At 36.4% G+C, this 14,161-nt stretch overlaps 1 protein-coding gene across 1 annotated transcript in view; it reads left to right on the top strand.

Annotated features, from left to right (window-relative positions):
• Positions 1–14,161, top strand: part of LOC107567525 (contactin-5) — a 210,787-nt gene that overhangs the window by 152,003 nt on the left and 44,623 nt on the right. The window contains exons 12-14 of the mRNA XM_016253217.1: positions 3,964–4,091; positions 7,160–7,335; positions 12,518–12,638. Coding sequence (XP_016108703.1) covers positions 3,964–4,091; positions 7,160–7,335; positions 12,518–12,638 — 425 coding nt within the window. The remainder of the gene's footprint in view (positions 1–3,963; positions 4,092–7,159; positions 7,336–12,517; positions 12,639–14,161) is intronic.

The raw sequence follows: 14,161 nt of genomic DNA, 5'->3' as shown, positions 1-14,161 counted from the left end.
CAGCAGAGCTCATTAACATTTAAAGGAAAATGCTACAAAAAGTTGGACATGTTCTGTTTCCCATAGTGACTCTTGCGCACTGTTTGCATGCTTTATCACAGATGAAGTGGATTGGAAGCAATAATTGACAAATTCACAGGCATTTCCATGAAGCAACTCTTTCATTCAATAATTAACGTACTGCTTAATACAGTGCCTACATATACAAGAATAAAGTTTAACATTAAGATTTCAGTGAATGCTGTTATAAAAGTACACATTTGTGAGCATTAGCAGAACTCGTTTATCACGTCACGTTTTCTTTGGTTCATTGTCTTGTTATCTTGTTATTAGTTCGGTCCTCTCATTGGTTCATGATGGTTCTGTTTTTAGTCCCATTGGTTGTTTATGCTATGCAAATTTTATATTTAAGCCCTCAGGTTTGCCATGCTACTTTGTTGTGTATTGAAGTACGCATGCTGTTCCATGGTCCATGTGTCAGGTCATTGTTTATAGTCAAGCCAAGCTCATTGTCAGAGGCGAACAGTAACTAAGTACATTTACTTGAGTATTGTACTTAAGTACACTTTTTGAGTATATGTACTTTACTTGAGTATTATTTTTTCTGGGAACTTATGACTTTAACTTCACTACGTTTGAAAGACAAATATTGTACACTACATTTCTATCAAGGTCCTCGAAGTAGAAAGTCATTATGTAGCAGCTTTGAAAGTCAGTGGGTGATTTTTTTGCTTCTCTAAAACGTGACTTTCTTATTTTCAGACAGTTTATCAGTAATCACTCTTGTAGGGCTACATGAAATGATTTCTCAGCATTTTTTGAACACTGACCAGTTGCAAATGTGATATTTATTTACAACAATTCAATAATAGGAAGTTAATATTGTGGTATACTGTATATTAGACACAATATTGTCTGATTTAAGCTAAAATGTGTACGTGAAAATATTACCTATAAAGCCACAGAAGAACTGTTGTGCATCTCCTAATAAAACACAATAGCTGTTGGACTTCAAGCAGCACTGCACAGACTGTTCTGTGTGTGACATCAAAGTACAGCGAGAGCGATTAGACAGCATTTTATAATTGTTGTTTTGATGTCAAATAAGTCTTGCTGTTTAGATTTTTTGTTAAAGCAGTGTTGCTGTTGTAAAGTTGTACAGCTACAGTTGTGTTGCTGGGTTTTAAAGCAGGTTTGATTTTTTTTTCTTCCTTATCACTCTGTATTTACAGGATTTCACTGTCCACTCTGTTTAAAATGTGGATGAATGGTTACACATAGATGTGTGCACACACTGTCAGAGCTGTGTGAGATCACTACCATGCTGCTTTTGTGGGGGTGGGTATAGGGTGTTCATTTTTTTTCACCCATAGGTTTTTTTAACATTCTAAAAGCTCTTTATTCCAAAGAATACTACAAGCTAGTCAGTTTATTCAGTAGGTGTAATGTATTCTAAGTTGCTTCAGAAGTATTGCAAGTATTACGTACAACAATAAAACAGTGCATTGACATAAAAAAGGAAATTTACTTTTGGTACTTAAGTACTTTTAAAAGCAAGTACTTCTGTACTTTTACTTAAGTAACAATCTGTCTTTACAACTTTTACTTGTAATGGAGTAATATTTGACCAGCAGTATCTGTACATTCACTCAAGGAATGGAGTTGAGTACTTTGTCCGCCTCTGCTCATTGTTAATGTTTATGTTTTGTTTCATTTATTGGGTTTAATTCATAGTTTAATAAAACTCCACCTGGGCTCTCTACATCATCTCCCCATAATTGTAATGTCAGCTATGTTACCCAGGCCAGATGGTTGCTTTCTGGCCCAAGTCAAAAAAGTCCACCCCAACATTTTCTTATGTTCTAGTGCATAGATATGGCTTGTGCTCCTCCTTCAGTGTTAGTGTAGGAGATTTTCTTCCATTTTATCATCCACCAGATATGGATTGTAAAAGTAATACACCTCTGCTCAACAACTCACATGGTTTGTGGCATAATTCGTGTCTGCAGCACAAACAGTGTCGGATGATATATTTGCTGAAGTGTAGAGTCTGTTCAAATCCCAAATCTTAAAAATAAATACTAGTGATGCACGCCTTAGGAAGCTCCAAAGTAATCCGATTTAAAATCATCAGATCTGTGCTACCAACGTTATGAAAAGATATGTAATGAAATGGAGCGTGAGCTACAGTTTAAGGTAGAAGATCCAAGAGAGAATCGCATTGCTTGTTTCGATTACTCTATCGGCACACTACATTGTTGAATGCTAAAGGAGCCATTCTTTTCCCACTTCAGCTGAGTTGTTAAAATGGATTTTCAGTCAGACGATCATTGCAATGAATTTTTTCAGACATATTTGACTGGACGCCTAAACTGGACCAAAAAGAAAAGAAAAAAGAAAGAAAGAAAAGATGTGAGTCCAGAAGAACAGTGTGAACGCAGTGGCTTTTTAATCTACTTAAAGAGGTCTGAGTTTGAGATAACTTTTTTAGTGCATTCACTTTGTCACTTTAAACAATGTTTTTTTAAGAGCTATGAGAAATCCAAGAGCCTGTTGCTCATTTGCCTGAGTTCTCAGGTGGTCTCTTTAGAGTGAGACTCTTTTTTTTCTTTTTTTTTAAATCTCTCCCTTGTGTTTTCCTGGACCTCAGACAAGAAATGACTTCTGTCTTTGTCTGAAGTTAATTCATTATATGAGGGCAGCACAGAGGTGCTCTCTGAAACTGCTCTTAGAACAGTGAATGAGAGCGAGCGATAAGATAAAAGCAAGACTCTAGTTATCTATGCTAAATTCAATTTGCCTTCCTGCTCTCTCTTGGTTTCAGAAAGAATGAAATGTCATTAGGAGTATATCTCATCTTGACTTCCGCTCAAATTAACAGTATTCCGATTAAGGCCATTTGACGTGCCGTATACTTGGGTGAGCATATTCACCTTCAAAGCATTCTGTTCTTACCAACACCAGCTATTTCCCTTCAAGACCTGCCTGTGACTTAAGCATAAGCTAATTGATATAAATGTATATTAGCCATACTCTTACATCTTCAAACTGTTAAAATTAACGGCCCTTTCATTGCTTTAAACAGTTAATTGGCTTTTGGCTTTTTGATAGCCACCAACATGCTAATCCTCACCAAAAGATACTATCAGTCAATTAACATTTTAAATGACTCTATTGACAATATAATCTTTAAATCTAGATGTTAAATTTCAATGAAGGACAGGACTTGTTCATAGGGTGTAAGTACAATGACTTTTTGCCGGTTCATTCCGAGATTGAGTTCAAACATTTTTGGTCTGCTTTTCAACAACCTGAATCTTGAAAATAGTTTTGTATATTTTGAGGTGGTGTATATGACATATTTACAATTACACATGAGAATGTCAGAAGGCTAAAATGCAATACTTGCCTATAGGCTACAGACTATAGTGTCTTGATAAAGTACAGTGGTGGTCCCATGGTATATACAGTTATATACTGTATGGTAATACCACGGAATGTTGATATACAGTGTCCCCAAAAATAATTCCCATACAGAAGACACAATTAAAACAAATTAGAATAAGTGTGTTTGCATTATTTAACAAAATGTAAAAAAAAAAATGGTATAGCACAAGCACACTTTTTAATCAAATCAATTTAAATTACGTTTGTTTTTAAATTACATATACTGTTCAAAATATTTGTTATGGGGTCCACTTTGTATCATGGTACTGAATGGTTACCATATTAATTCTAAGGTATTTTCGAGAACAATATGGTGCTAAAAATGTGTACTGTGGTACTTATGGTACATTTCATTATTATTTAGAAACAAATATTACATTTTCATTACAGGTTATTCATGTCATTACATTTGTGTAATCATTATTTTTATTTTACGCTAATTAGTTTATTTCATCTTCTAAAGAGGTGGGGAAATATTTTCTCTGGAAGATGAATTACATACTCCATTTTTAACAGGATCATGTTGCTTCGGAACAACAACCTCCGCATCATTAACTCCAGCCGTTCGGATGAGGGAAGCTACGTGTGCCGTGCGGAAAACCAGTTTGGTTCAGCGGAGTTGACAACCATGCTTCTGGTGAAAGGTAAGAGACCCTCATCAACCCCCAGCCCCCATCCCGTCGGCCCAATCCCGTGGTTAACCACACAAGAGCAAACAGACCGCCGCCAGACTGAGTCGGATGGAAGAAGAACTCATTGCAGCTTATCAGGTGTGAAGATGTTTGTTTTGGCCGCTCACAAGAGCGTCTACTGTCTCCTAGGACAGCTATTGTTGAGGAGGTTGTTCTTTACCAAGAAAACAGATAATAACTAGGAGGCTTGGGACAGATTGTCTTGATTGTATCACTGTTAGCATATGCAAGGGCGGATTTAGTGAATTGGGGGCCCCAGGCAAAATATAGGAATGGGGCCCTATACATTTGCACACATTTTCCTATAGCTCAACCTTGAGGTTCCTTTTTTGTTGTGATGCTTGCTGCTGCTCAATGGTGCCATAGTTGTGTCTAATGTTTCTACATTTTTCATGTACATGTTATAATGGCTTTCTTTCATGTTGTAGACCACGAAATGGCAACCGATTTAGAGTTGGGATACAGGTTTTCACAAAAACAAAATAAATTATAAAATGATAAATCTCACACTTGAGCGTTTAAACCAGGGGTGAGCCAGAAGTATAAATTATTATATTAATTTAAAACGGGGTTATGTGGGTGGATTTTCGCATTGATCTGAACAAAAATTACAGACCGGATTATTGAAAATTAACATTCATTCTCTGCCAGTAGGAGGCGCTTTTGGAACATCAGAAATATAGAATGAGAAAAGTGTGAAAAAAATATAGCCTATATTGACAAGGAAAGTCCACTGATGAGTTACCAGCATAAGCTTGTGTGCCTAATACTAAACTTTAAAATACATTTATTTTTAGTTATTTTAACTACAAATTTAAATAAAACTGAAAAAATTATGAAAAGGCAATTGTATATTTACACACCTAAGGATTATATCAACCAAAAAAGTAACTGTGTCCTCTACTTGGTTCCTTCTCATAAATGAGTAAGCGGCATTTAAAATAATTATAAACATATAATACACACTGTTTCTCAATATTTAATTACAGCTTCACATGCATAATATTTTCATCTCCTTCAAGCAGGGTACACAAAAAGCACGCTAGACGGCTGTCGTGGTAATAAACACAGTAAACAGCAACCGTTCGCGTGTCAGCGCTTAATGCGCATTTCCTATATGAAAAGCATTTTAGGGGGCCCTTGGCTTTTAAGGGCCCAAGGCGGTCGCCTACCTTTGCCTAATGGGTAAGTCTGCCTCTGAGCGTATGTGAGTATTTGTTTAAGGGAACTCTAGAGATACAAAATGCATGTTACGTGCAAAATATCTATTTTTTTGTCTAACACATTGTTAGACTGTACATGAGTTTGAGGCTCTGTTTACATCTTGTATTAAGATGCGTTTTCAGTGATCTGATCATGAATGGGATGCATCACCATTTACATCTGACCTTAACATGCATTTTAAATGTCTCTCCTGTGATCACTTCGAATTTTGTCTTGACCAGGGGTGAGTTCCTACAGGGCCAATGTCCTGCAGAGTTTAGCTCCATTCAGCTCCAACACACTTGCCTTGAAGTTTTTAGTGAGTCTGAAGACCTTGATTAGCTGGTCCAGGTGTGTTTTATTAAGGTTGGAGCTAAACTCTGCAGGACAGCGGCCCTTTAGGAAGAGGTTTTGGACACCCCTGGAAAGTAAGTGAATGGAAATTATATGAATGGTAATGGCAATTTCGATCATAATTTGTGTTTTGGCACAACATAGCAAAGTTGAAATTCATTGTTTTGGTGCACTTTCTTAAAACATGTCCCATAACATGGTTGGTCAGGGGAGAGTAGGTGGTCTTTTGTGGCTATTTGAACACATTCGACCACTTGAGAGACTACACTACAAATGTAATCCTGTCAAATGTTTTTATCTACTGCCTCTGAAGGTATTTGAAAGTGGACAAGCTCAAAATGTTTTATATCATATTTGCACCTGTGTTTAATGCCCTTCTCCTGTAATTCAATTGACAAAAATGCATCTTAATACCAAGTGTAAACATGACCTGAGATAGATCACTTTCAAACCAATCAGCTTTTGTTGGTCTAGACAGTGAATCTGTGCGAGCAATGTGAAAATGGTGCTAAATCTGCCTGAGAAATCTTTCACCCTCAGTCATCGTTTTCATAAACAGTCACTGCTGTCACTTTTCAATTACTTATACCCCAGAAGGAAACGCCATGCATTAAGAAATGAAGATTTTTCTTTTTTCCTTATTTTTTTTCTTATTTAGCCTGAATATTCATTCATACACATATATATATATTTTTATTTTATTATTTTTTTTTTTTTCTTCATTTGGTGCTGCCCTTCAGAAGCTGCAGAAGATACTTATATGTTTTTTGTTAATGTTTTTTTCTCAGAATACAAAATAAGTTCAATATACCATGATCTTCAAATTCAAAAAGTTTTCACCTCTAGGCTCTTACTGCATTGTTTTTCCTTCAGGAGCATCAGTGAGTGTTTGAACCTTTTGTGATAATTGCATATGAGTCATATGCTTATGATTTTTTCTGAAGAACAGCATGCAGTTTAACTGTTCAGAACAAACAAGGGATTCGTGAACAACTATCACTAAAAAAAAAAAAAAATTCATCCAGGTAACAACACAGTATTGAGAATCAAGAGTCCGTAAACTTTTAAACGCATTTTTAGAAATGCAACTATTATTTTCTCTTGTGGACTATGTAAACAGCTTTTATGTGAAATATCTTATTCAGGTCTGTACTAAATAAAAAAAATAGATAAATAATAAATTAAAATAAATTGTATTCAGCAATTTATGTAGGAACAAGTTTAGTAAGCTGAAAAGCTGTTGCAAATTTTCTGTTTGTCAAGGTCTGATATAATGGTGGATAAACCATTTCCTTTTTCCCCCCTCAAAATTATGAATTGAAAATGATGAATTCTACCGTAGTTCAATGATTCATTTGTTTTTCAAATAGTAACTGTTTTCAGAGTTTCTGACATAGCTGCAGATGTTCTTTGATGTCATATGGTCCTTGTGTGCTGATGACAGGATGACGTTCATGTTTCAGAGCCCATGCGGGTGGAGTTGAGCCCCATCCGGGTGGAGGTGACGGTGGGAGAGAGTGTGGTGCTCAGCTGTAAAGTCACTCATGACCCCTCGCTGGACGTGTCCTTCCTCTGGCTGCTCAACAACCAACCACTCAACACCCAGCAGGAGGGCGGTCACTTTGAGTACATTCAAACAGTAAGCAGCTTCACCACTGATGTGTTACTGTGCACTTGTGCCGATGCTGTAGGTGACATATACTGTAGATAATGAACTGTGCATCTGTTTGGTGGTCATCTGGTTGGTATTTGGTGTTTTGTGGGTAGTAATGTCATTTACACTATGATATTATTGAAGAATGTGCAGTATATCAGTGATAAAAGATTTATCGGTGACATATCGATATCAGTCAGTATTAGTATTTTGGATCACACTTTATCATATTTAAGGTTCAATTCTCGCTACTATGACTTTTGCCTCAATAAACTCCTAATTTGCTGCTTATTAATAGTTAGTAAGGTAGTTGTTAAAGGTCCCCTGAAATGCTTAGAAACACACAGCGTTACTCTATGTGTTGACATCGTTTTAACTGAAACAGGAAGACAGGGCGGGACATATCAAGCAGCCCCGCCCCTTTTTAAAATAGCCAATAGCGTTCATTTATATCACAGCTTGGGCTAGAGCCGCTCAGAGCCGTTGAGCTCCGTAAAGCCGCATTTGACAGGGTATGCCAGCCACAATCTCATCCATATTGCTATAAAATATAGCATTCTGTGTAGAATTCAAATAGCTCCGATACATTTTGTGGTCTGCGCCGACTCGCGCATGTTATCCGCTCCGTGCTATCGTGTCTCTGGACCGGAGCAGAGTGTGTGTGCAGTGCGGTGGTTAGCGTGACACAGCGCGAAACCAGAAACTGCAAGCTTTGAATGCTTATATCTTCTAAATGTGAATTTTGTCACTGTTTTGGAGCACACTGCCTTATAGATAACCTTAAGACTAACATATTGATACTAACACCCAAAAAACTATCATTTTGATTTCATGGGGACTTTAAGTTTAGGTATTGGGTAGGTTTAGGGATGTAGACTATGCACTTTATAAGTACTAATAAACAGCCAATATGTTAATAATAGGCATGCTAATAAGCAACTAGTTGTTAGTGAGAATTGGTCCCTATACTAAAGTTTCACTGTATTTTGTAAATTATTGGCATCAACCTGATAAAATAAATTTCAAACAGTAAACTTTTTTTCTTTTCTTTTTTCATAAATCACTGATATTTTACCATTTCACTTGGTACAAACATGCATGCATACATATATGACAATGAGAACAGAAAGAACATTTAAATAAGTAAGACTAAGGGGCGGAAATGTAATAATAATAATGTGGTATACATCTGGAACAGAAGATTTATGTGCATTATTTACTGTATATACAGCTGTATAAATAAATATGTATTTACATAATACTTGAGAGATAGGCAATAATTAGTTAAGAAATGCATTACAGAAGATAGGTGGTAATTTCTGTGTTAACTGTTTAAGCTGGAGATGGCATGGGGGAAAATTTGTTTTTATGCCTAGATGTTGTAGTGCACAGAGATCTGTAATGTCTGCCTGAGGGGAGAAGTGCAAACAGGTTGTGGCCAGGGTGAGAGAGGTCTGTGATGAAGTTACCTGACCGTTTCTCTCACTCTGGAGTTGTACAAGTCCTAACAGTCCGTTGCAATCTTCTTATATCTGATTTGCTGGCTGACCCAAACCAGACAGTTATAGATGTGCACAGAACCAACTCAATAACAGCTGAGGAAAACTGTGTCATCTGCGCCTGTGGAAGGTTGAACTTTTTCAGTTGACGAAGGAAGTATAACCTCTGCTGGGCCTTTTTCACAATGGAGTCAATGTGATTGTCCCACTTCAGGTCCTGTGAGATGGTGGTGCCCAGGAATCTGAATGACTCTACTGCAGCCACAGTGCTGTTCATGATGGTGAGTGGGGGGAGTCCAGGGGGGTTCCTCCTGAAGTCCACAATCATTTTCACAGTTTTGAGCGTGTTCAGCTCAAGGTTGTTGTGACTGCACCAGACAGCCAGCTGCTCAACCTCTTGTCTGTAAGCAGACTGGATGAATGGTGGCATCTGCAAACGTCAGGAGTTTGACAGAGGGGTCTTTAGAGGTGCAGTCATTTGTGTAGAGGAAGAAGAGCAGTGGGTAGAGCACACGCCCCTGAGGAGCACCAGTGCTGATGGCGCGGGAGTTGGATGTCAGTTTTCCCAGCCTTACTAGCTGCTGCCTGTCTGTCAGGAAGCTGGTGATCCACTGACAGATGGAGGTGGATACAGAGAGCTGTGTCAGTTTTATCAGGAGGGTATCCGGGATGATGGTGTTGAAAGTGGAGCTGAAGTCCACAGACAGGATCCTTGCATAAGTCCCTGGTTTGTCCAGATGTTGGAGAATGTAGTGCAGTCTTCAGTCCCATGTTGACTGCATCATCCACAGAAAATAATGTACCATCTACACTAAACCTAACCGATAGTGTTATCAAAAGCAAATGTGAGATAAAAATGCATTTCTTGTAGTAACCATGCCATATTAGCTTGCTTCTTTGTTGTAACTTGTATTTATTATTATTATTATTATTATTATATAGCATTTTACTGCTTTCATGGTTTTTGAAAACAGTATCATAACTCTATCTTCAATCTGTTGCTCCTGAACAGATGGAGTCACAGTTACTTATTTTAGGGATGCCACATTGCACCAAATCCTGCTTTAACTGGAGTGAGAATCAATCCAGTGAAAGGTCAGCCACGACCGTATGTCATCATGATGAAAGACCTGCTGTGAATCACACCATCATGTTTATCAGAGTCTCAGAGGAGCAGCAGCTCCACACACCCTCCACCCTGCCTGCAGAACTGAGAACACTCCCTGATTAGAACACATCAACAGGCATTCTGCCACCACAAAACCATCTAATGATGTGATTTCATACGTGCAGGGCAGCGTTTATCTGATCAGAAATACAGTTAAAACAGTAATATTGTGAAATATACCTACAATTAAAAATAAATGTTTTCTATTTTATGTTATTTGTTCTGAATTTTTGGCAACATTTACTTCAGGTTTCAGTTTCCTGCAGAAATCATAATATGCTGATTTGGTGCTCCATTATTATCAATTATTATTTGATGCTCAATCATTTATTATTGTCTATATTAATTTCAATGCTTTTTGGATTCTTTGATAATTATAATAAGTTAAAAAGAATAGCATTTAAATAATTATTTTGTAATATTATAGATGGCTTTACTGTCACTGTTGATCATTAATACATGCTTGCTGAATTAGATTTTTTTATTTTATTTTATTTTACCCTACACCTCTGAATGGTAGTGCATCATACATTCCACAAAACAAAACTAAATAAATGAATGAATGAATGAATGAATAAATAAAATATTATTTGTTTCTTGAGAACCAATTCAGCATATGATTTCTGAAGGATCATGTGACACTGAAGACTTGAGTCACAGCTGCTGAAAATTCAGCTTTGGAATAAATAACATTTTAATATATATTAACATGGAAAACAGCTACTTTAAATTGTACAAAAAAATAATAATAATAATAATCACAGTATTACTGTTTTTACAGTATTTTGGAATATGTTAAATGTATCTTTGTTGAGCATAAGAGACTCCTTTCATAAACATAAAAAAGAAAACTACTTTTGACCAGTAGTGTATATATTGTTTCTGCTGTTTTGCAGTTGGAAAATATTCCTAAAAATTATGACAGTTTATAGGTCTTCCTGTATGAGCAAACTACATATTTTCAAACAACAGGTTGTCTAACTCACTAATAGACTAGTCGAGTACTGGACAACTTGTCAACCATCATGGCCCATTCCTTGAGAGCATTTAGCAGTGTTTTAATCCCAGGTTGTTTGCATATTCTACAAAAAAATAAAAAATACACACACAGAGCTCCAATTTGATTGGCTGGCTTAGACAATAACATAAATTACTTGTTTACTACTCCGACATGAAGTCACCTCATCTCATGCAAGCATTCATGTAACTCCTAATAGGGATAGATCACTTCTCAGCACCATCTGCAGCTGACACAATTAAGTTCAAACCGTTTTATGTCCTCATACTATCAGATTATAGGCATATTCCCTCCGGCTGACAACATCATTTGGTTCTTTCACAGCAGCACTGAGCACCAATCTGCCATGAAACTGTCACTGTTACATATTCAAGTGCAGTGTTAGCCAAGGATTGGGAGGTTTTATTTTCGATTAGCCCACAGTGGATTTAATTGCTAGCTGGCACAGCAACTCATTTGGTGTTTGGGTTGTTTAGCGAGTTATTCATGTAAAATGGGCTGATTAAAGATTCTGTTAAGTTTTCCCTTTTTGCTATACATTAGACTATGCTTTCATCCACATCAACATGCAAATGAGATTTGAGAAATAATAATTTTACTTTCAAATTTTTACATTCAAATTACAATTATTGATCCTGTTTGTTACCTCAATTCAAATTGTATTCACATTCAGGAATTATACCGAAAATAAACTCAATACTGTTCAAATCTGAATGACACACAACCCACATTGATGTAAAAAGTGACACATTTTCTCTAAAAATGACCTAGTGGCGATTGTATTTCATATTTTATATTAATAAGTTGGTAAGTGTGTTGTTAGTCAAATGCTTATCAATGAGGGACTCGACTAGTGTCCGTTCCACCCTCAAGGTGCATCAGAGTCTCTATTTGCATTAGTCATGTACACTGAATTATTTACTTTTACATGTTGTTCTCATGTATTTGTTAGCTCTTCAGTGATAATGAATACTTGATGGATCACTTGTACCATAGGATGCTCTCATGAACCCCAGAAAATGTCTGCTCAGCAAACACACTCATAGTAGGCAGAAATTACTAGAATATTCATAGCGCTTTTGTATTACTATTTCGATGAACAAGTTAAAAAGAGAGAGAGTTTGAGGATTTTTCAGATATTTTTCTTATATACTGTATATAGACAGTGAGACAGTGGTGCAGCACCCAGCTGTCTGATTCATGTGCTGTAATTTTAATCAGCCCCTGTACTAAAGAGCTGCCTGTAGACCTTGAATTATTCGCAGTCTCGCCTAGGGCGTTTCTCGTTTCCAGAGAAGAGCAGATTGAGGATAGTAATGGTGCACATGCTCTTAAATCGAACAGGAATCTCTTAATCCACACAAGCCAATAGAGGCTGTAGCAGCAGCCCATTGCTCAGCTGTCAAGCTCTGCATGGAGCTCTATTTCTCTCTTTAACTCACAAAGTTTTCCTTTGTGCTTTATTTTTTCCCCTCTATTTAGCAGTCCTCCACAGCAGATCTGATGATCAGGAGCATCCTCCTGAAGCATGCTGGGAAATATGGCTGTCGTGCTCAGACGAGTGCAGACAGTGTGCTTGCAGAAGCTGAGCTGCTAGTTAGAGGTGAGTATGCCAAAAACACACTTTTGTAAAAAAAAATAAAAAATCTGTGATTACAGCATCTTTACAAATAACACAAAATCAAAATTGACCCTGTTGACTTTCGGAATAAATTTCCCCGTGTTTTATTAGACATGATTAATTGCATTGCATCATGCATTATTCAAAAGAAACAGGTGTTTGTTTTCTACAAATTTCATCTCGCCATTCTCCAGTTCTGAAATATTTTCTTTTCCGATGGCATGAGCAAGGTTGTGTAAATATTATACATAACTTTAAACAGTTCAGTCAGTTCCTGATGGATTTTTATTTAGTAGTGACCTGAATAAGATATTTCACATATTTTTGGACATTGACTGTTTTTTTCTTTTTCTTTTGTGTGTGTGTATGTAGATAGAGACAGATATACACTCTTAAAAATAAAGATGCTTCAAAAGGTTCTTCACAGCGATGCCATAGAAGAACCATTTTTGGTTTCACAAAGAACCATTCAGTAAAAGGTTCTTTAAAGAACCATCTCTTTCTTACCTTTTTGTAATCTGAAGAACCTTCTTTCACCACAAAGAACCTTTTGTGAAACAGAAAGGTTCTTGAAATGTTAAAGGTTCTTAATGGAACCATTTAGACAAAAAGGTTATTCTATGGCATTATGTATTAGAGGTGGAAAAAGTTGTTATACATAATTTATTACCAAGAAACTTAATTTGATTGCACCCACTAAATTAGTATGTGACATATAATTTTTAAAGGATGCTAAAACTGACAAGAAATCAAAATTGACCCAATTTACTGTCAATTAAAATTATATATAAAAAGCAGTTTTTCTCTCGATAATTATTTTTATTGAAAACATGAGAGAATCAAAATCTTGAGTATTATAGAATATTATAATATATTCTATTATAGAAAATAAATAATAGCTCATTCATTTAATATATACAATCACAGTGCTGATTGTTTTCAAATTATTTTAATTAACAGAAACTATCATAATTACAGCAGAAATATCAGAGGGCATTTGAAACAGGAAAGTTGAGAACCACTGCTCTATAAAAAGCCTTTTATTTCCTGCTACATGCTAATATTAACCAATCATATCATGGCCTGCTTTCATTATCCAAATTAATCGTCATGAAGAAAATAGAATCCTGCCCTGCATTATTTCACATTAAATATACTGCTTTCTTGGAGCCGCATCACATTATGGATGTTAACTAATTGTGAATGTTGTTCATGTTTTATGTAGAGTTTCTGCACTTTAGAATCACGAGTAATTTCTTCCTACAAGAACTTGCAGCTTCTTATTTAATTAACAGCTTGTTCACTAAAAACAGTCTCATTGATGTCTACTAGATCAGTGGTTCCCAACCCTGGTCCTGGAGGCACCCCAACACTGCACATTTTGCATGTCTCCTTTCTCTGATGCACCAATTTCAGGTCTTGGAGTCGCTACTAATGAGCTAATGACCTGAATCAGGTGTGTTTGATTAAGGAGACATGCAAAATGTGCAGTGTTGGGGTGCCTC

The sequence above is a fragment of the Sinocyclocheilus grahami genome, unplaced genomic scaffold (genome assembly GCF_001515645.1).
Source record: "Sinocyclocheilus grahami isolate Dianchi unplaced genomic scaffold, SAMN03320097.WGS_v1.1 scaffold1165.1, whole genome shotgun sequence".
In the NCBI taxonomy this organism is placed as follows: domain Eukaryota; kingdom Metazoa; phylum Chordata; class Actinopteri; order Cypriniformes; family Cyprinidae; genus Sinocyclocheilus; species Sinocyclocheilus grahami.
Note: the sequence above shows the minus strand (reverse complement) of the source record. Positions and strands in the feature narration are given on the sequence as shown.